Source organism: Serinus canaria, chromosome 5 (genome assembly GCF_022539315.1).
Source record: "Serinus canaria isolate serCan28SL12 chromosome 5, serCan2020, whole genome shotgun sequence".
NCBI lineage: Eukaryota > Metazoa > Chordata > Aves > Passeriformes > Fringillidae > Serinus > Serinus canaria.
Genome location: NC_066319.1, coordinates 55147084 through 55168954, shown reverse-complemented (window position 1 = coordinate 55168954; position 21871 = coordinate 55147084). Strand labels below are relative to the sequence as shown.

The 21871-nt window shown below is 42.2% G+C and overlaps 1 protein-coding gene across 2 annotated transcripts in view; it reads left to right on the top strand.

The window, feature by feature from the left end:
• Positions 1 to 21871, top strand: part of MTHFD1 (methylenetetrahydrofolate dehydrogenase, cyclohydrolase and formyltetrahydrofolate synthetase 1) — a 40400-nt gene that overhangs the window by 4928 nt on the left and 13601 nt on the right. Inside the window, exons 2-17 of one of the 2 annotated variants that reach the window (XM_009101675.4) lie at positions 3189 to 3273; positions 5564 to 5623; positions 6306 to 6359; positions 6740 to 6876; positions 6998 to 7098; positions 7429 to 7565; positions 8998 to 9109; positions 12915 to 13042; positions 13672 to 13769; positions 14313 to 14486; positions 15003 to 15139; positions 15433 to 15479; positions 17758 to 17865; positions 17967 to 18041; positions 19828 to 19930; positions 21085 to 21161. In XM_009101675.4, the coding sequence (XP_009099923.3) occupies positions 3189 to 3273; positions 5564 to 5623; positions 6306 to 6359; positions 6740 to 6876; positions 6998 to 7098; positions 7429 to 7565; positions 8998 to 9109; positions 12915 to 13042; positions 13672 to 13769; positions 14313 to 14486; positions 15003 to 15139; positions 15433 to 15479; positions 17758 to 17865; positions 17967 to 18041; positions 19828 to 19930; positions 21085 to 21161 (1633 nt within the window). Of the gene's footprint in view, positions 1 to 3188; positions 3274 to 3909; positions 4031 to 5563; positions 5624 to 6305; positions 6360 to 6739; positions 6877 to 6997; positions 7099 to 7428; positions 7566 to 8997; positions 9110 to 12914; positions 13043 to 13671; positions 13770 to 14312; positions 14487 to 15002; positions 15140 to 15432; positions 15480 to 17757; positions 17866 to 17966; positions 18042 to 19827; positions 19931 to 21084; positions 21162 to 21871 lie in introns of those variants that run through there. The other variant, XM_050974909.1, reaches the window with a different exon arrangement.

The window sequence follows — 21871 nt, the reverse complement described above, 5'->3', positions numbered from 1 at the left end:
TTTGGGGACAGGCTTATTCTGGAGCATCACTGTCTCTGAGGAGGTGTTTGCCACGTCCTATGTCTGGCACTCTTTGCATAGACTTTTGACCCCGTTCCTCACAGGAGGGACAGAAACAGAGCCTGGTGTCATCTTCAGTATGGTGCTGTATGTCCTCACCAGTTGAGCACTGAGTCTGTAATCCCACAGGAGGGTGTGGGGTTCTGCTGACATGGGAACCATGTTCTCTCCATTTCCAGCAGAGCTAAAGGAGTGTGGTTTGTCCTTTGTCTGCATTTCTGGGAAATTCACATAATAAATTTAAATTCAGCTCACTGTTGCAGTCTACAAAAAGAAATGCTAACAAGTTCTTTAATCTTTGGAGCTGGCTGTTGCATTGTATGCTTAGATCCATGTGCTGTCCTTAACCTGTGTGGACCCTGGACTTTTGTTTGCTGCATGAATTTGTTTGTGGAAGGGCACGTGGGCACAGGAGGGGGTTTAGAGTCAGAGAGGAGGCTTTTGGGGAAGTAGACACATAGAATGCAAGTTCTCTGTTTGAAAACTTAAAAGAATTTTCATACAGCTAGTAAAAATTAGTGTTGATTTATCGATATGAACTTCTATCTTTGGAAAGGCCTGAGGTCCACAATAGAATTTTGTAGACTGTATAACTAAATAGCTGCTGGGTTGCACAGATTATTTTTATGGCATTTGTAAGTCTATGGAGAAAAACAATGATTTCTTCTTTTTTTTTTTTGAATTTTCTCTTAAACCTTTTCCCATGTGGTTTTTGTAAGCACTGGAGAGCAGTGGTACCCAACGCTAGGTGGCTGTCTAACAAGTGATTGCTTGATTCAAGGCTCCTAAAGAAAATCACACTGACAGCACCACGTTTGTATGTTTGTGTGTTTTGCCTTCCTTCGGGAGCTGAAGGGGAGGTGGCCTAACGCCTAATTACAGAAAATGACAGCATTGTAATGTGTGAATAATTGTGGCTGCTGGGGGTGAAAGCACACCACAGCCCTGCTTCACAGAGGAAGTTGGGTGGCCTCATTTCTCTTCAGCTGAGAAGACTGCAATAAAAGTAATACCTAAACCTGGGGCCCTCTCTAATATTTCATATTTGTTTGCATTTCTTTTTGTTTGCTGGCCACAAACCAGTGCTGCTCTTTCCTTACTGGAACACCAGAGACCTCAGAAATAGTTCCCTTGGAGAGCTGCCCCCACTCAGAGGCCACATGCAGGGGGTTTCTGATGCTCCTTGAGATTGTTGTGTTGTTAGAGGCTGTTCATGAACCAGCTCAGGTGTCTCCCTAGAGGCTTACAGCTGAAGTGTAAGGAGAGGCAGTTGGGGATTTTGCTGCCCAGCAGATAATTTGTCACTTAAGCACAAAGAATTGCTGAGTTAAGGCTTGGTATGAGACTGTTTTCTGAACTCATCAGCTGGTCTTGATGTCAAGTGTTGTACTGAGGTGACAGCCAAAGGAAGGCTCAGAGCTATGGTTTCTTAAATAAGGCTGAAAACAGTTGCTTCCACTGAGACTTTGAACCACTAGGCCAAATGCAAGCACCTATAAATAGTCTGAACCCACTCCTCAGGTGCTGCAGAGCTCTGACCGCATGATTCTGGATGCAGCAGGAGAGAGGCATGATTTGGGATGTAGCTGGAGGCTGTGACTCCCTCTGAGATGAGACTTTAAACAGCCTTAGGACTGCTTCTAGCTGGGCCAGCTGTACTGTCCCCTGGGATCAGTGCTGCTGGGTTGAGAGCTGTGTGCTGCTCCCATTTCCCTGTCTTCCTGCTTCTGGCAGGTCTAATTTGGAGCTCACAGTTGCAGGGTAGAGTTGCCTCACTGGCTGTTTATTTTCCTCTATGCAGGAATCACAGCTTCCCAGCTGGCATCAGCTATGTACCCTGTCCCTGTACCCTTGCCATTCACATTTTTAATGAACTGGCACCAACGGCACCTGCTCCAGTCTGGGAAGTCTGGTCCCACTTGGGAAGTAGCAGACCTGTGATAATGATCTAAGGCTAAATGAGCACAAGGAGACCTGTGTTTTATACAAAAGGCTGTTTGGTGCAGGGTAGATTTGCTGAGTGTGGTGGCAGCACCTTCTCATCTCTGAGAAAGGGGATGGGACACAGGATGGAGTTCACATGGACAGAGCTGTCAAGCCTCTCATGTCCTGTGAGGTTTTGCTTACCTGGCATTTGCTTCTGAGTGTCTCTCACATTTGCAGTGTTGTGCCTCAGGCTCCTTCAAGTGCCATGAGCCTGTGAGATGGACAGAACTGGTCAGTTCTTTCAGAATCCTGACTGCCTCTGGTGAGGAGATGGAGCAGTTGGGCCTCCACCTTCCCTGGTGAAGGATTATGCCTGTGGGGCCAGAGAGTTGAGAAATTAGAGAGGAGTGCAAGGCTGTGGAGAGGTGATAACAGTGACTTCTGAGCTGTCTGTGGCTAATTTCAGTGCTGGGTACTCGTTATTAAAACATTCCATGGTAAACTGGGTATGATTTCACATCTGAACTAGAACAACCAATCACTGCTCAGTTTCAAAGTTGTGGGTTTTTTTCACAACTGTATCCTTAAATCTGCCTTTACTGAAGAGTTGACCTGAGCTGTGTTCCAGGGTTTGGTGACTTTTCCTTACCTCTGTCCGCCTCCCATTCTCCTCCCTGCTTCATCTTTGGGTACCTCCTACTTGTTTAGTTATTTCCCAGAATTACACCATTGTAAATTCATAATCCTTTACCAGGACAGCTTGTGTGACAGTGACAACTGGTGCCTCTGGTATTCAGGTAATTTTAGTACAGCATAGGTGGAAGGAGGATTTCCTTTTGAGAAAGTTTGAAATCCCAAGTTTCCATGCCAAATTTTGAACCTTTTTTTTTTTTTTTTTAATCCTTGTATCCTATGAGACTGTGAAGAAACACAATGTAGACTTCAAAAAAAAAAAAAAAGAAAAAGTTATTTAAATAAATTTGAATGAACCTGGTTCCAGAGTGTCTCAATGATTTGTGGATGTCAATATTATTTGGAGATTGCTGGGAGCTGTGTATTCAAGGCATAAGTGCATGTTTGCCAGTCTGCCTGTCACTTTTACAACTCCTGACTGTATCAGGACAACTCCATCACTGTATGAGAATTCAGCCCCATGATTAACTTCTACCTTTTATTTGTTTTCATTTTTTTCCCCTCTTCAGACAAGTGAGAGAGAGACTAAAGCAGCAAGTTGTTGAGATGACTCAGAAATTTCCAGGCTTCAGACCAGGACTTGCCATTTTACAGGTATTGTTTTCTTTAATGACAACTACAGAAAATATGAGTTGCTTTGCAGTGGTAAGGGCACAGCTGATGAGCTTCATCAAAGCTGCCTTGTAGTTGGTAGCATTTTATAAGAACAGTGTTCTCTTTGAGGTGGTGACACAGTCCTGTTAGGTCTTCTTGCCAAGTATCAGAGCCCAGCAATTTTTTTGGGTTTTAAAGTTGTTTTATTTCTTTCTTCAGACCCTCTTCTCTGTTGGAGTATTGTGTTTGTGAAATGGTAAAATCAAGCTGTTTACCTGTTAAGAACAAGCAGTGCTTGTAGACTCCATTTGAAATCTCTGCACTTGAGTGAGCCCTGGAGTTTGGCAGCTTTCAGAGATGTGTTTGTACCAGAAATCCTCCAGATGGGATGTTTTTTTAAGTGATCTGGTCTGCTGTTATGTCAAAACATGGAGAGAAAAGAGGGGTAGAGGAGGGGAGGGAACCGAAACAAAACCAAAACTACCTTTGGCCAAGATGACTGAGTACAAGGGATGGAACAACATCCTTTTGCTGAATTGGATATCCCTCAGAAGTGAGCAAGTGTTAGAGTCTACACAGAAAGGCTTGCAGAGGTAAAAAGCACATGACAGGTACAGGGGTTTGACCTGTGTTTGGCATCATTTTTTTCTTTGCAGCTATAAAAAAATGGAAACTGTGCTTAGGTCAGAAGGTGACGAGCAGTAGCAAGTGTCATGCTACAGGAAGGACCGGTGTGTCCACAAAAGACAGAGGGAATGTAAGTGGCTGCTTAGAGCAGTGACTTTTGTCCTTATTCCGTATTTTGAGCTCCTGCAGAGCCTTTGGTGCCTGTCTGTGGAATTCCAGTGCTAATACCACCATAGCACACAAAGGCCCTGCTCCTCTTTGATGCCAGGAACAAATTTGTGCTTGTGATTTGTTTTGGGTTTTTTTTTCTGGTTTTCCTTTCCGTTAGCTTTAAGCAGATTTGTCTCTACAGAAGCTTTGTCTGCAGATGCGTGGAAGGAAGGAAGGTGTAAAAATTTAGTGCTTTGATGAAAGCTGCTGAACTGTTGACCTCATAAACTCTGTTGAAAAATTGCTCTCTTGTGGCACTATTGGATTGTTTTCCTGGTGGGCCTTGTATTCAGTCTTGGATTGTCTGAGTCTTTTACAACCTGTTTGCTCTTTGGCTGTCTGACACTTTTGTAAGATGTCAAACAATCTCGGCTTGGAGTTTATCTCCTGATACTGATATTTGCAGCTGTCTGTTTTTTGGTGAAGTCAGGACAATGAGCTGTTTTTTATTTGTAGCACACCATACATTATGTGCTCTGTTCTTGGAAGGCACCTGGTGTCCTCTAAGCTCAAAGAATAAGTCAGTTAATCTTTATGTTTTTGTCCTGTAGTCAGTAATTTCTTATTCACAAGACAGATGTTTGCTGACATCTCCTGCTACTCTGCCCTGTATGAAGCAAACCTTTTCCTAAATCCAGCAGACTTTACAGCGGAGACAGCCCCTTTATCTGTACCTAGGAGGAAGAACCAATGTGTTCTGGGTGATCAGGTCACCCCTGCAGCTTGTGGTCTATGTGAGAACCAGGGATGGCTCCCAAGTACCAGGGAACAGAATATCAAGACCTTGCTTACCAGCTTTTCCTTATTTGACCCCTATTTTCTTAAGGTTAGAAGGAGTATTACCTTTAACAAAACATACTGGATGATGCAAGTGGTCTTCTGAAATGCAGTTGTACTGTGAGCACCCAGTACTGCCAAAAACTGCAGTCATTTGTTCCACTTGCTGTTTTTTCTTTGTGCACCACTTTGTCCTTGTTTTGGTTTTTGTTTGCCAGGAAAATTCCCAAGGTTCAAAACTGCAGGGGAAGAAATGTCTCCATCAAAGCACGCATGTACATAAAATTAAGATTCCTGAATATCAAAGAGGCCCAACGTTTTTGAAAGCCTTAATCAGATAATTGAATGTTATCAGCACCTGCTGATGATGTTAATTAGCTAAGGATTTAACTTTCTCAAATAAGATGGCAGGCAATATTTTCTGCTTTGGAGACCACTGTGTTTTTAAGGTTTTTCACCAGGTGCAAATAGTTTGTGCAGGAGATCAGACAACTTGTCTTTAACTGCCTTAAAGTACTGAAAGCTCCAGCTGTTTATATGCTCTATCAGTGTGTTTTACAGTAATTCAGGAATACCTCTGTCTCCTTGATGTAGATCCAAGGAAGCTGAGGGTTAAGCCCATCTCAGCCTGTGTCTGGGTCTCTATTCTGTAATTCAGCTGTCTTTTCATCCTTAGGTTGGAAATCGGGATGATTCAAACCTCTACATTAACATGAAGCTGAAGGCTGCTGCTGAGGTAATCCTGGACTTTCAGGACTGCTTTTTACCCTCCTACAGTTGGTCAGATCTGAATATGAAAAACCAGAAGCAAGTCAATAGTTTTGTCAAAGTTTTTCCTGTATTGGAGAAAGAAGTGTCGGCCTGAGTTCTCAGTTACAAGAATGGTGGTGTAGGTGTGTAACTTGAGAGCCAAGTGGGGTGCTCTGGTCACAGCAGTGTGGCTTGGTGCCACTTTTTTTGTGATCATCACAGATTACATTTGTCTGAAGTGCTGTGTCTTTCCTGACCCACGGCCTTGTTCTTATCTTCCCTGCCTGTCTTGTATCTGCAGTTGCTTTGTGCTTGTCACAGGTAGAACATTACATGCTACAACAGGGCAGGAACACAGAGGAGTGTGTTTTTCCCTAGGTGATACCTGGCATTTCTGCTGGTATTTTAAGGCAGTGTGCTGTCAAGCAAAGCTGATGTTGTTCATGTCAAAAGGTGAATAGGACAGTTAAAGGACAGACTCAGTAGGCAAAGTATTAATCTTTCTTTGATGGTATTTTTAAATCATAGGACTTGTAGCCTCAGGAGCAGGAGATAGTCTTGGGAAATGTGACAGAATGCAGCTGTGATTTAGCTGGATAGAGAGATTAGCCAGATCAATTGGATGTCAATTCAGAAATCAGATAATTTGTTGTTATTCTCATTTGCAGATTGGGATCAGTGCCAATCACATAAAATTGCCAAACACAGCAACAGAAGCTGATGTAAGTAATACAGTCAGTGATGAAAAAATACATAACTTCAGTGTTGTGCTGAAGATATCTTTTCCCTGACATTGTATAAAAAGGACTACTTGCCTATTGATACTAACTAATGAAAAAAAAAAATGGGAACCTGGTGAGGTGTTTTTGTGTTGGTTTTTTTTTTTAAGAAAACTAAAACACTACAATGTAAAATTTAGAGACTTTAGGAGGTTTTTTGGCTTTTTTTTTTTTAATAAAGAATGTAATTGGTTTATACTTTTGGGTGCAAAAACTAAACATAAAGTTTGTATCTTTTAATCCAAGTAGGATTATGTTTTTTCCTTTGCATCAGTCGTATTTCAGTTCATCAGCCATTAGTTTTTTGGTGTTTGCTGTTGTAGGTGCTCAAGTGCATTGCGTCTTTGAATGCAGACCCAGCTGTTCATGGCTTCATAGTGCAGCTGCCACTTGACTCTGATAATCCCATCAACACAGAAAAAATAACCAATGCTGTTGCACCTGAGAAGGATGTGGATGGGTAAGCTGGCTTCACCCCTGGACAGCATGACAGCTACTCCAGAAAGAAACCGCTTTTCTTTATTTTCTCTTGAACAGTGAGGCTGGGTATCTTAATTGGCCTTTATTCTTTCAAAATACAGCTTAAGTAGCATCAATGCTGGGAAACTCTCTAGAGGGGACCTTGGAGACTGCTTTATTCCGTGTACGCCAAAGGGATGTATGGAACTTATCAGGCAGACAGGTAAGGAGGTTTCCATTCACTATTCATGAGTGCAGTAGTCTTCCATAAGTGTAGAAATCACACACATTGTGAGGCTCTGCTTCATGACTTTTGCTGAGATGGCACATTTCATCTCTGCTGCCCTAGAGAGTAAAAGAACTAGGTTAAAATGGTCTTTCCTTCCTTCCTCCCAGCTGCAGTTCCCTACCACACAAACAAAGAAGAACAGAATTCTGAAGTACCAGGGGGGCCAGAATTAAACTGACCAAGTCTCCAGAGTATCTTGAGTTAGTGTGTACCAGGCTACACAGTGACCTCTTTCTTGCTCTTTGCTGACTCTCTGTGGTGCAGGTGTCCAGGTGGCAGGGAAAAGAGCCGTGGTGATCGGCCGCAGTAAGATCGTGGGGGCTCCCATGCACGACCTGCTGCTCTGGAATAACGCAACAGTCACCACGTGCCATTCCAAGACCTCCACCCTGGCTGAGGAGGTAAGGGCAGGCTGTAGTTATTTGTCCCAGGCCTGAGACTGGGACTGTCTCACTGCTGCTCCATGTACAGTGCTGCTCAGTGTGCTGCTGCTTTGAGTCATTAGGTCTGGGGTGTCTTTCATCTGAATTGGTTTCCCAGTCCTGCTCATTGCATGGTTGTGTAAATACTTCCGCTGGAATAGGATTATTTTTGGCACTTAATTAGAGGGGTTTAATTATAACAATAAAATTATTATTTTTGTTGTCTTTGAGCAAGTGCTGAGAATTTAATCATCCCTTCCTAATCTCCATGTAGGGGTTGGCAAAACAGCATATGTTTTTGTTGTTTTGATTATTTTTTTCACCAAAAAGACCAGGTGGTCTTCTGCTCTAATGGCTGAGAAATGTTAGGCCAAATGATTTCTCAGTTGGTTTATTTTTTTCAGTCGATTTTCTATGACAGGGAGCTGGTACCATTTTCCTCTTCAGCAGTGAGAGTGACAGAAATAGTGTTTTGCTGTGCTGCCACCTACTTGGATTTCGTAGAGCCATCAGCACTGCCAGGCTCTGTAGGCAAGTATTAAAGCTGAAAAAGGGAGTAGGAGTGTTTGAATATAACTCACAAAGTAGATCAAAAACACTGCAATGCTTCATGCCGTTAAATTGCTGTTCAGTAAGACCATCATTAGGTTGATTAAAAATTTAAGTGCTCATACTTAATGATATCTTAAAAATAGTTTATCTCCCTTGAAGATTTAAGGGAAAAAAAAAATCAGGGGATAGCAGCTTCCTAAGCAAATGTGAATGAGGCAGTGCAGGAACTGACAACGAGCTTTAGTTGGAGTCTTTAACACCAGCTTTATGACTAGATCTGTCAAATTTACTGAATAGTCCCTGAATTAATATTAGTGCTGAAATACAGTCAGCTTCCCCTGGAGTTGTGTGTTATGCAGTCCTGGACATGAAAAGCACAAGACAGTGCTGTCACCAGTGAAGTGCTGCTTAGTTCTCTGCAGGAGTTGTTCTTGGCTGAACAAGATGAGTTCTTGCTGTCTGATGAGTGCTGGGTATATTTCTAGCACTGAATGTGCAGGGATATTTGAAGGAAGAGAAGAATATTCAGAAGGCTTTAATTTTATCTAAATGTAGCCTGTATGATCCACTTGGGAATCATGGAGGAGTTCAGAGGAGGTTGTGAAGTGTTGACTAGCAATAGTTCGGGGTAGGAGTGTGAAAATAGGCCATTATTTCTAGCTGCAGGAATCTTATCCTTGCCAAGGAACTGGCAGCTACCTTTAAATGCTGAGAGTGCCCTTCCATGACTCCAGTGGCAATGGCTGAGCACAGTTTCACTGCAGCTCAAGCTGATCTAACTTGCTGGAGAAGCAGCTCTGCATTTTTCCCCTGCCAGTGTGATACACAGTTGTTTGTTGTTTTTAAATTTTTTTTTTAGGTTGGCAAAGCTGACATCCTGGTGGTTGCAGCTGGTAGAGCTGAAATGGTAAAAGGTGAATGGATCAAGCCTGGTGCAATTGTAATAGACTGTGGAATTAACCATGTGCCAGGTGCGTGGGCAATGTATAACAAGTGGGGATATGTTTCTTTGTGTTAAATGCAGTTGCTAAGCTCATGAATACTATTTCCTTGGTGTCTCTGGTCCACATGGACTTCTTTCTCCTGTAAGTCTGTCTTAAGTAGTGATGACAACCTCTGACGATGCCAAAGTAAAGAAACCATTGGTCTGAAGCACTCTCCTGAAGCAGATCAGTGGCAGTTCTGATTCAGCCTTCAACGAGGCTGATGATTAATAGGGGAAAGAGGAGGCCTACGAAATATTGCAACAGAATATCCATTTAATTTGCTCCAACTACATGGTGAAGTCTTGTCACTGTTGTCACTCTGGAGCTCAGGGCTTTGCTGTCATTACTTCGTGCTTGGATCTATTGAAGCAGTTCCCTTTGAAGTACAGAAATGACAAGCAGTCTCTTAAAGTAGCTGTGGATTTGTTGAATCACAGCATTAACTTCTTAGGCTTGAATGGCTGTTGTCTTGAAACAAAGCAGATTGTGCAAGAGTATTGGTGACAATGGCTCAGGCATAGAATAAAGTGCTTTAACATTTTAGGGTAGGGTTTCACTTAGCTGCACCTTCCTTATAAAGATGCTGCAGACAGTCTGGCAATTTCTGTTTTCATCTCATTTTAAATCCAAATTACAGATATTGAATGATATGGAAAATTAGTCACTCTTACTGTGCTACACCTACAAGGCTTTTAAAAGGTAGTTTTCATAATTAATCAGTCATTTTGTTGCCATTATTTAACAGAATGTAAAGAAATTTCTGTTCAGTGGTCTTGTTACTCAAAGTTGACATTAGGCTGCTTTTAAAAACATTAGTTCTCTCTCTAATTAAAACTAAAAGGTCATCTGCTGTTCTGTTTGTTGCTTGATGGTTTTGTTCCAAACAACCCAAACTTAGGCCATTTCCCAAAACCCACAAGGTCACTGCTGATGTGCGTGAAGCAGAATGGGCTGGAGTCTCCCCAGCTGACATGTTGCACATAAAACCCCCATTGTGTTTCTGATATATGATGGTATGACCTTTTTTCAGGCTTTATTTGAACTGCATCTCTGAGGACACATCCCTGTTCCTTTGCAATTAGCCTGCCTTGAGCAGTGCACTGACATCTGAGCTTCTTGTGCACCCAGCCCAGTCAGTGTCACGTGGAGTACACTTAATGGCACTGAGATTTGATAATTGAGACATGATAGAGCATCATGGAAACTGTCACATTTTTAAATGATGGATGTTATGGGCTCTTTTTTTTCCCCTGTGATTTTCTGAAGCTGCTGAGTTTTCCTGACTTTTTTTCCCCTCTGTTATGTTGTGAAGAAGTTTTCAGATGAATCTTTTGGGAAATGAGTACCAGAATTGTGGGGAATTGCAGTACTACAGAAAGAACAGCAGCCAGCTTGCTGCCTTCTCCAGCTAAGTCACTGTGCAGATAGAATATTGCTGCTAGCTGTAATGGTGCTTTGAATGTGATGGGGTGGGAGCACATGCATCTTACCACAGGTGTAAGTGCACCCAGCTAGGTGCCTCCCAGGTGCAGCTGGAGGACATGGAAATCTCTGCATATGCCTTTGATTTGCTAGTCAGGGTACCCCATCCATGCAGATCCCAAACTGATTTGATACATCACGACATTACCTCATGCTGTCCTCCCACGCTGGAATTAGGACAAGTTATAGCAATGTAGCACCATACAAATGCAGCTGTTGTACTTTTGAATGGAGGGTGGCCTGAATGCTCCAAGGGTGCTGGATTGGAGGCTGGAAGAGACACTTCAGCCACATCTGGCTTGGAGTACTACAATTAAGAGAATTTCCTTCAGGTAGACAGAGGGGAAAAAACAATCTCCTGAAACCTCTACTAGAGCAGTCAAGTGCCTCTTACTTTCCACATTAGGTTGTATTTGTCTCTCCCCACTGCTGCAATTGGAGGGCTGGTCCAGCAAATACTCTGGATGCCTTATTCCAGGCCTGTAGAAGTTGCTTTGCTACAGAAAGGGAAAGCAGTGCTGGTAGAGGATATTTCCAGAGATGGCAGTTCCTGGAATGTCCCTGAGTCCTGATGGAGGAAGCAACTCTGCTCAAAGTTGCCTGCTATGGGATTTTGCAGCCCTTGCTAACAAGAAGCCATGAGAGTGGAATATGAGAGCAGCTTTTTTGCAATATGGTTATAGTGTCATTGATTCTCCCTGTAACTAGTTTGTATTTTTTAAGAGTGGGATGATGAATATTGAAAAGGTGAAATTATGGGGAGAGATGGCAAGTATTGTGTGTGAGCTTTCTTTCAAAAGAATATTTTGCAGGTAATTGAAGAGCTCCTAGGCTGTGCTCAGCAGTGCCTGGTGTGAGGTGCAGATGCAGAAGCAGGGACTGAGGGATTGTTTGGCCTGTGCTCATCTCTGTGTCTGTGGAACAGATGAGGCAGTTTGGAGTGCCAGCTTGTTTTCCTCGTTCTTGGGCTGAGAGCCTTCCTGGCCAGGATGGCTGATGAGCCTGCTTGGCATCCTTGGAAGAAAATAAAATTACATTATTTACTGTTTGCAGCCTTAATTAAATTGGTCCCGAGGGGGGAAGGCCAGGCTGGTCTGCAGTTCAGGCAGCAAACTGACAGTGGCTGCAGAAACACTGGTTACCAGCTGTGATGTTGTTCAGGCTTTGAGCTTTAGGGAGGAGTAGTGTTGCTTAAAACACACAGCAAAGCATCCAAGCTGGTAATTGTCAGTAACAATGCAGCTAAAAAAAATGTTGGCTTTTATTCTCTCTTTGGTTTTAACATAATCTGCTCTTGGGGAGTTTGGTTTCTCTTCCACTCCCTCCCCCTCACCAGATGTATACGAAAGTTAGTGATTGTGTTCTGTTCAAATACACACTTATTGTATGCAATATAATATTTCAATGTAACAACATTAGAATCTATTTTCAGATTTTCCTGCTGGTTAGAAGCTCCCTAGAGTCCTTTATCTGAAGTGAGAATCTGTCATTTCAGGAGCAACTTAAATTTTCTGGTTTTATGCTGTAATCAGTGACTTCCTTAGATGACTGTGACTGTGCTAGTTTATTAATTCATTTTGTCTCTTCCTGTCTTTATTGGGTGAGTTTAAAGGTCACCACTGGAAAAAAGGACTATGTCTGCTTCTGAATTGTCAGGTTATATAGTGCAGCAGGGTATAGCAAACTATGTTGCCTGAGAGAAAGATTATCCTACTGAAGCTTTAAGGCACCTGTGAAGTTTGTTTTGACAAGTCTGATCTCTGTGAACTGCAGTATTTACTGGTCCATCATTAAACTAGCAGTGATAACTGAAAAGCTCAGCACTTTCTGCCTTCAGTTTCTGTAAAAGCAGGTGATTTTATTCAATAGTAAGGCCCAGATGCCTTCCAAAATGGAACAGAGCAAATGTAAACTTGGGGGGTTTGGAACAAGTCAGCCATATTTCATCTCTCACCTCTTCATGACTGTTGGTTTATATCTCATTCAAACTGCCCTGTGGGCAGTGAGCCACTGAGAAAAGACTTGCATCCTCCAGGAAAGGGAGATCTGTCTGGCTGAGGATAAATGGTGCTTAATGGGAGGATGTGTTGCATGAGCTGTTGACATTCTGCAAGTGAAGTATGATGATAACAGCTTCATCTTGTGATGTTGTCTTAGCTGTTTTATCTTTCTTTGCAGCTTCCTGGGTACTCAGCTTCTATTTTGTTTGCTCCAGCAGAATTAAAGACTTCAGCTTCAGTCAGTGCTGTCTTCTCTGTTGCTGTGCTCAAATGTGATGTGTAACTTACTTTTCTCCTTAAATCCCCAGACAGCACAAAGGCCAGTGGAAAAAGAGTTGTGGGAGATGTGGCATACAGTTCAGCAAAGGAAAAAGCTTCCTTCATCACCCCAGTTCCTGGTGGTGTTGGGCCCATGACTGTGGCCATGTTAATGCAGGTACTGAGCAGGCTGTGGTCATCCCTTTTGTGTTTGCTTTTGGTGGTGTTGTTGCTGCTGACCATCAGCACACTGCCAAAGCAGCTGTGCTCCCTTCTTGCTCTTGAAATATCTAATTAGGATTTCCAGCTTCTAGTTCAGACAATTTGGATTCAGTTAACCAAAGAAGAAGATGGACTTCAAGGAAATGTTAGAACAGAGGTTTCTGGTTGGTCAGTTTCGGGAGGTTTTTTAGGGGTTTTTGAGTGTGGTCACTCAAACCCATAAGAAATGGGTCTGTCTTATAATGCTCTGGCTGTAATTCTGAAACCATCCTTAGGGTGATTGGATGAAAAGGAGAGTAACAGTATAAACCAGCACCCTCTGTTTCCATGCTTTGCTTAAGAAACCCTGCTGACACAGAACACACAAAAAACCCAGCACACTGGAAGATGAGTAGAGAGATATGGTGGGATTTTTTTTTTTAATGAAAACAGCAGGCAGAATCTCATTTTGGGTTATTAGCAAATGCTTTAATAAAAGCACTTTGGTTTAAACCCAAACTGAGGCAGACAGGAGGGGCAAACCTTTCTGGTCAGTGCAGTTTGTGCAATGGTAGTTGCTTTAATGCATTCACTTGCTTGTTTTAGAGCACTGTGGAGAGTGCACAGCGTTTTCTGGAGAAGTTCCAGCCTGGAAAATGGACCATCCAATACAACCAGCTTACCTTAAAGATGCCTGTTCCAAGGTAATGCTGTCAAATTAAGGCACTCTAAGGTCTTCCTGAGGATGCAAAGCTAAGCTGCAGTGGTGCTGTGATATCTCTTGAAGTGTCTTGAAGTCTTCTTAGACTTTGACAGACTTCAGGCCAACTAGATGGTTGCTGATTCAGGAAATAGTGAAAAACTTGTATTTTGGAAAATTTTCAGTCTGACATGCCAAAAGTAGTATCTTCAAATAGGAGTTGCTCAAATCCCCAGGGAGCAGCTGAAAATATGCAAAATACCATATGGGATCATAACACGTTGCCTACAAAAGGCATTTGGGAAAATGGGGAGGTTGCAGAGAGGGGTTGTTGTTTTTTTTTGGGTTTGGCCTTTTTTTATTTTTAGAAGGGCAACTCTGAGAATGTGTCTGTTGTAATGTATCTGCTTACTTGTATCAGTTTAACTGGGGGGTTTAAAGATTGACTTGAAAATATATATCAGGTGTTTGTAGTTTATTCCCTACAGAAGTGGGAAATTTGTGGAAGTCTTTGACTTACAAACTCATCTTGCTCTTTTTCTTTAAGTGATATTGAAATCTCAAAGTCCTGCATGCCCAAGCCCATTGAACAAGTTGCAAAAGAAGTTGGCCTTTTCCCTGATGAGGTGGAGCTCTATGGCCAAACTAAAGCCAAGGTTCAGCTCTCGGTGCTGAAACGCCTGCAGAACCAGCCAGATGGCAAATACGTCGTTGTTACTGGGTAGGTGCTTCCTGAACTGAGACATCACTTACAAGATGAAAAGAAATTTTACTAGCCTGATTTGTTGTTGAATTGTCTTTTGGTGGGGTGACTGTATGGGGTGCTCTAAGTTTTAGTAAATCACACTGTGAAAATGTAGTAGTTTGGGAAGTAGATGGATCACTTGTGGCAAACCGTGGGGATGTAGCTTAACATTTCTCTCCAGCAGATGAATTGTTTTGGTCTGCAGGTCAGGGTTATGAAGTGTAGACTGGTTCATAGCCAAACTTCCCCTGGTCTAGTAGCCTGCCTTCAGTAGGAACCAGCAAATTGTTTCAGAGGAAAGTTGTCAGCAGTTATGTGATGACTTGCCAATCTCTTTCCAGTTTTGAATTGATGAAGATTAGCTGAAGTATGAGCCAGTTCAGAATCTGAATTCTCATTAACTGCAATCACTGGGTGACTGTTTTATCCCTGAGATTTGATTCTCACCCACTACAAGGGTGTAATTGTGTCTTTTCTGCTTTGTTGCTGCAGAATAACTCCCACTCCCCTGGGAGAGGGGAAGAGCACCACCACTGTTGGCCTTGTCCAAGCCTTAGGAGCACACCTTCACCAGAATGTCTTTGCCTGTGTTCGGCAGCCTTCTCAGGGGCCAACTTTTGGCATAAAAGGTATGATTGTTCTGTTGCTTGCAATTGGCCTAAATAGACAAAGATGGCATTCAAAAATACTGTTCTTCTTCTCTGCACTGTAGTTTTACATTATTTCTAGTTACAAGTGCATTTATTTTAAGAAAAAAGAGCTTTGAGTAAGTTCTTCAGTTTTGCCTTCAAGCTACCGTGTTGGGACTTAAATTCAGCTGCTCAGTGGTAGCTGCCCTCTTGGAGCCATTAAGCAAACAGATGAAATACCACTGGGCTGGAGACACCTGGATTGGTGTGGTCTGACTGTTGTCTCTCTGCAGGTGGAGCTGCAGGTGGTGGCTATTGTCAAGTTGTCCCAATGGAAGAGGTAATTCTTTATACAAAGCCTCATTGCCCTCACAGCTCACAGACCCTGAAGAGATACTGCAGTCAGATAACTTAGAAAATGTATGAGTTTATGACCTAGTGTAGCACTTGATAGAACTAGGTGCTTGATTTCAGCAAAGCTTGTTGTTTTTTTTTTAACAAGCAGCCATCCTTGTGTTGTTTCAGAAGTGTGCCTTCATGGCCAGGGAGCTTCACAGAGCTAGGAATTCCCAGTTCCTCTCTTCCCTCCCCTTCTCTGCCTTGAATTGCTGTGTACCCTGGAGCTAAGTACATCCTGTGCCTCATTTTCCCAGTGCTGAAATGAAGATGATAATGGCTTAATGCATTTTGGAAGAATATTTCATAGTTCTGTCAGCTCTGGTGGCCACTGACTCTTTCTGTGAGCTATTTTGGAGTACTTGTGTTTTAGATTACTAATATGAACTGGGATAAAGGAATTTGGGAATCAGCAATGCCAAGACCTCAGCCTGTGGGGGGCTGGCACTGGGGCATATTTCTGGTGTGACTTGGCAACAAGTAAAATTCTGTGTTTGGAGGCAGGGAATTAAAAAGCACGTGTAGCATGTGCTCTCGTGCCTCTCTCAGCTCTCAGAGTAATTGCATGTAGAATTCTGCCTTTGTCTCATGCATTGTGGATTGACACAGGACAATTTCAGGAAGTAGAAGTGATCAAAAGGGCTGTTTGTTCTAATTGATGCAGCAAGTCCATAAAAGATAAAGATGTTCAGGAGGCAGAATATTGATTTTGTCACGTGCCAAGAACATGTGTGAAGAATAGATGTGACAGGAAAAATAACCTCCTCCTCTTTGAGAGTGTTAGTAAGACAAGCCAAAATACCTGACTGTGTGCTGCAGTGGGAAACAGCCACACTCTAGGAGCCAAACTGACTGGAATGACTTTTTTAAAGTATGACCCACGTGATACAAATACACATAGTTTTGTGGGGGTGGTTTAGTCAATGCATGTCTGGTAAAGTATCTGCAGTCACTATTTAAAATAATGATCTTGATGCATAACTGGATGCAGAATTATTAAATTTTCATCCTATGAAAAAAATAGCAAGTGAAAAACTTTTGAGTTCATACTGCAGAAGAAAGGTAATAATGATTGCTTTTTGTTGTATGTGTGCAGAATGAGACAACAATTAGCTTTACTAATTAGTATTTATAATTGGTGTGTGATTAGCTGCATTCTGTTTTAGCTTTGTGGGTTTTGAGACCACAGTAACAAGGCTTCAATAAAATGGTGTTGTAAGGTATTCTGTCAGATCACCTTTTCTAATATCACCTTTTCATCTTTTCACCTTTGCTGTTTGGCTAGAGATGAAGAGGATTGTTTTAACCCCACCTTTTACTCACCTGCCATAATCACTGGATCATTTCAGTTGGAAAAGACCTTTAAGATCGCCAAGTCCAACCATTCCTCCAGCACTCCCAAACCCACCACTAAACCGTGTCCCCAAGTGCCACTGCATGTTTCTGAAATACCTCCAGGGATGGTGACCCCACCACTTCCCTGGGGAGCCTGTTCCTGTGCTTGACAACCCTTTCCATAAATTTTCTCTCATACCCAATCTAGATCCCTCACCAGTTTCACAGCTACAAGATAGTGCAGTGCAGCCAGATAACTCATGTAGGCAAACCCACTCAAACTATGTTTTAATGAGATAGAACTAAGAAAACTACTAGCAGTGTCACTGTGTAGTACGTGGTCTACAAGCTCTGCCTGTGATTCTGTGTTTGGGTGGTTACCTTAAGCAGAGTTCTGTGCAACCACAGAGCTCCACTGCTAGTGCTGCACAAGGTTGCTAGTTCCAGTTTAGCTCAGACTCCCTTGTGGGAGCAGCAGCCACTTCAGCTAATGTATGTGTGAAACCTGCTGTGCAAATGAGGGGGTCAGTAGGAAGGTGAAAGAGGATCAGTGCAGAATACATAGTATGCTGAAGTCGGGTCTTTTAAGTGCCAAGGAGCCTGTGAGAACTGTTCTGGTGGAGGGGAAAAGAAGAAAACAAACAACTTTTAATTTGAGAGCTTTGTTTTAGAAGTTTGTAAAATGACATGAGTGTGGGGGAGGCATTTTTATGTTTTAGAGAAATTCTTTCCTCTCTTCCACGTACTGCACTGAGCAATCTCTCCCCCTCCACCCTCACCCACTTTAACATTACTATTAATACTCCTCTTTCCATCTGTCTACGGTGAGTTGGAATAAATGAAAATTGCAGCAGGATGAGGTAACTGATATGTTTCATGTCCTCTAGTTTAACCTTCACCTCACTGGTGACATCCATGCCATCACTGCAGCCAACAACCTGGTCGCTGCCGCTATTGATGCGCGCATGTTCCACGAGATGACTCAGTCTGACCAGGTACAGTCCTTCCTTACCATGTGTTTGACCCCAGCCCACTGTGGCCAGGTTGTTTTGGATGTGCCAGCAGTGCTGATGAACTGCTTGTTTCATTTTGCAAGGCTCTCTACAGCCGTTTGGTGCCATCTGTCAATGGTGTCAGGAAGTTCTCCGACATTCAGATCCGAAGGCTACAGGTGAGCTCACTGCTTTCTCCTTGGTTTCTGGTTCTGTTCCAGTTACTTACCCTTTAGGTAGGCAAAGCTTTTTTACAGAAACCCCTGTGTTGTCCCTTAGTTCATTCTGCTGGCATTTGTTTTTTGCACAAAGTGTGCAGAAGTGTGGTAACCCTTCATACAGCACAAAAAACAGATGTAGGAAAGGGAGGAGTCATTGCTATAACTCTGTCAAATACTCTGTGATTAACACAATGGGAAGAAATAGAGCTTAGTGTCCTTTATTAGTGGTGTCAGTTCAGTGTCCTTAATGTAGTTTAAGAAAGGACCAGAATCAGTCTTTATACCTAACACACAGCTAGAGATTAGTGGTTCCCATGTGACAGCTGTGTAGATAATGCAGCACAAAAAAAAAAGCAATTCATAAAATTCAGCAAAAAGAGAACATACAGAATTTTCTTTGTCTTACCCAAATCACGAAAACAAAGAAAAATGAAAAAAAACCTTCTGTTCCCTACATGGCCAATTTCTCCTACAAAAAAAAAAAAAAAAAAAACCTGAAAAAAACCCCCACAGAATTCCCAGTTAGATAAGTACCCCTGTCATTGAATGGCAGTCCCTGAGCAGCCCACAGCTCCTCTGATCCTCAAAACTTAGGGGCATGGGCAAGTTCATGTTTGCTTCTGCAAAAATTAGGATTAGTGGATGAATAGTTTTGCACTGGGCTTGAACCTTGCAGCTAGGAGGACAGACTGAGCCCTGCTGAGCTCCTTCAGAGTACAAGCCTGTTTTCTAGAGTGTTCAGGCTGGATCAGTTGCCCATTTGGAAGTCAGGAGCGATAGTCAGAGTGCTTGGGAAGGTAAAACTCTGATATATTAATTGGCTGTAATGTCTTAAACCATTAGAGAATGTGTGGTTTGCTTCATTGCTGAGCAAGAAATGATGTCATACTGCTTGGTGTTCCTGATGGACTGCTGAGGGAACTCTAGCCTAACCACTCTTCTGCTTATTAAATGTCAGGATGCGAACAGAATGCTAATACTCCAGAAAGATGGTATCTCTGTCATTGTTGTTGTTTATTTCCTTTTCTAAATGATATGCTTGAAGAGGAAAAGAACAGACTTTCTTCTTCCCTGCTGTTCTTCAGGAGAAAAATAGGACTTAACTGTCTGGTTAATTAAAAAACCTTGCTCGTTCATAAATCAACTGTATCGTTTCCCTCATGCCTAAGCTTGCGCTTCTATCAGGCTTCTTGAGATAATTCTTCTCTCAATTAAGCAACTTGGCAAACTTCCCATCCTCTCAGTGTGTTCAAGATCAGCTTTCTGGGATGCTGACAGCCTTGTGACTGAATTGTTTAATTCCTCCTTTGTGCTGCTTTAACCAGCATGCTGAAAGCAGTGGCTTTAAATACGTGTGGCTGTGTGCAGTGACCCCAGGCAAACTAAGGGGAAATGGATGTAAGCATGTGAGGCTAATGAAAAGGGCAAGGCGTGGAAAGAACTGCAGAGCTGTCTCTTACTCTTTCTGTAGGTGCCTTGCACAAAGCTTGGTGACACCCTGCCCTGATGAGCTCCATTGTCTGCCTTGTCCTTTCCAAGCTGGACAGCAGCAAGCTCTGTCCAGTATATGCTGATATGGATCATCTTATGCTGTTGTGGGGTTTGGAAGAAAGGGTCACAAAAAGGCAGCCCCGCATTATTTCTGAATATACAGATGCTGCTGCCAATGCCTCAGTGTTCTAGTAAAAGGTTCATTTCTGTGAATATTTTCACTATACCTCTTATTTGTCTTTTCTTCCCATAGAAACTGGGCATTAACAAAACGGATCCTATGGCTTTGACAAAGGAAGAAGTAAATGCATTTGTGAGGTTGGACATTGACCCAGGCACTATAACATGGCAAAGAGGTACTAGAGACATTAAATGAAAGAAAACGTGTCAAAAGAGACATTTGTAGTTGCAGCTGAAACTGTTTCCTGGGAAAATGGAAAAGAGGGCAGAGCTGGTTCCTCCTTCCCTAAGTTTGGTGGGATAGTTGCCTGCAGCTGGGATCCCTTTTCTGAAGGGTCTAACACAGGGCCTTAAATCTGCTCTGAATTCACAAACATTAAGTTTGCTAATGGGTGACAGTTTGGGTTTCTGGATTTGTCAGTCACTGAGAGAGTTGAATTTGGCAACTGTAGTCAACAGCCTTTTTACCTTACTGCTCTGTGAGTAAGATGGTTCTGCTCTGGAATTAAACTCGGTTTTAACCTGCCCACTTGCTCTGCCGGGGACTGACAGCAAGTGAAGATCAGATTTTTTTAAAGGTTTTTAAGGATAGTTGAAGGTAGAATGATTCTCTGGTCTAGCAGATTAAATATTTCACTATCAAAAGAATTGTAAAAGTGGACTTTTTTCCTGAGTTATGTTCCAAGTGTATAGCTTTTTCTTCTTTCTTTTAAAATACAGTTTGAAATGTATTTTCCAGAATTTGCTTCATAACCTGTAATGAGACTAGAGTAGTCTACCTCATGGGAAATACTTCATAAAACACTTTGAATATTTCAAGCATATAGAAGGAAACAGCAAATTTAAACCATTGTTTCATAGTTTGTGTTTCCAAGGTAATTTGACTTAATGGAGCTATATAAAACAATTCTCACTAAGTGATAGTATCTGACCATTTTATCACTTAACTTATAAAGTGTTAATTTTATTTCTTTTTGACTGCAGTAATTTCCTGGATTTGTATTGGTTAATGATGGTGAAAAATCAATTGGAATAATATTATCAGTTCTGCTTTTCGGAGAAGCTTTGGTCTGGTGGTTAATGCACACAAAGGGATGCAGACTCCCTCTGAATGCAGTGCAGGCTCTGGTGTATCTCTGGGTATCTTAATTTCATTGCAGTTTTTGCGTAAGAATAATGTTGAGCAGCACTTGCCATTCTTTAGGATAGGATGGTTTCTCAAAGTGCCATCTTCTCTTCACTGGTGACCTGGCTGGATGTTTATCACAGGGCAAAGATGTGAATTTATGACTTGGCAATGTGACATCTTACCTCTCTGCATTCCTTGCAGTACTGGATACAAATGACAGATTCCTTAGGAAAATCACTATTGGACAGTCTGCAACAGAGAAAGGCTTCACACGGACGGTAATTGTTCCTTTTTCTCACATGTTTTAAAAAGTGCTTTGAGAAAGGTGTTCCTGAAGGAAGTTTCTGTAGCTCCAGCTATTTTCATTTTTGACCATCATCTTGTTAAAAGAGAAAGCAGAAAGTCTCAACTGAGCAGTTCAAATTTGCTACCAGTGCTGTGTTTAGTTTTATTGTCTCTTTCCTCCTTCCCTGTTGTCTCCTGAATATTGGCTTCCCAGACTGGGATGTCTGTGGTATATGAGTGCCCTTTGTAAAGCTGGTCATGAAGTGGCTCATCTTCACTACTGCAGGTGTTTTGGGTGGGGTTTATCCAGTCAGAACTAAACACAGAATCTGAGCTTGTCTAGATTAATTGTATAATCAATATAGTAAAAGAGGCAATTGGGCTGTGACTCCCCTCATCCCTTAAGTAACTGTCAAATTTATAGTTCAAATGAATTGTGCTCAGAAAAGCCTCTTTCTTTTGACTTGAAATGTCCTTAGGGTGCTTAGCTTCCCTAAGGTGGAAGTGTCTGAATTATGTCAGATGAATTTTACCCTACATTTCCTATAGAATCTGTTTTTTCTGCTGGTGGGCTTTTTGTCTTTTACTGTATTGTTTAGCAATGATCAGATGAGTTAGTGAGCTCAGTCTTCAAAAATATAATTTGTCAGTGTTACGTGTTCTTACATGAATCACTAATGTTCGTGCCAGGAGAGACACGTAA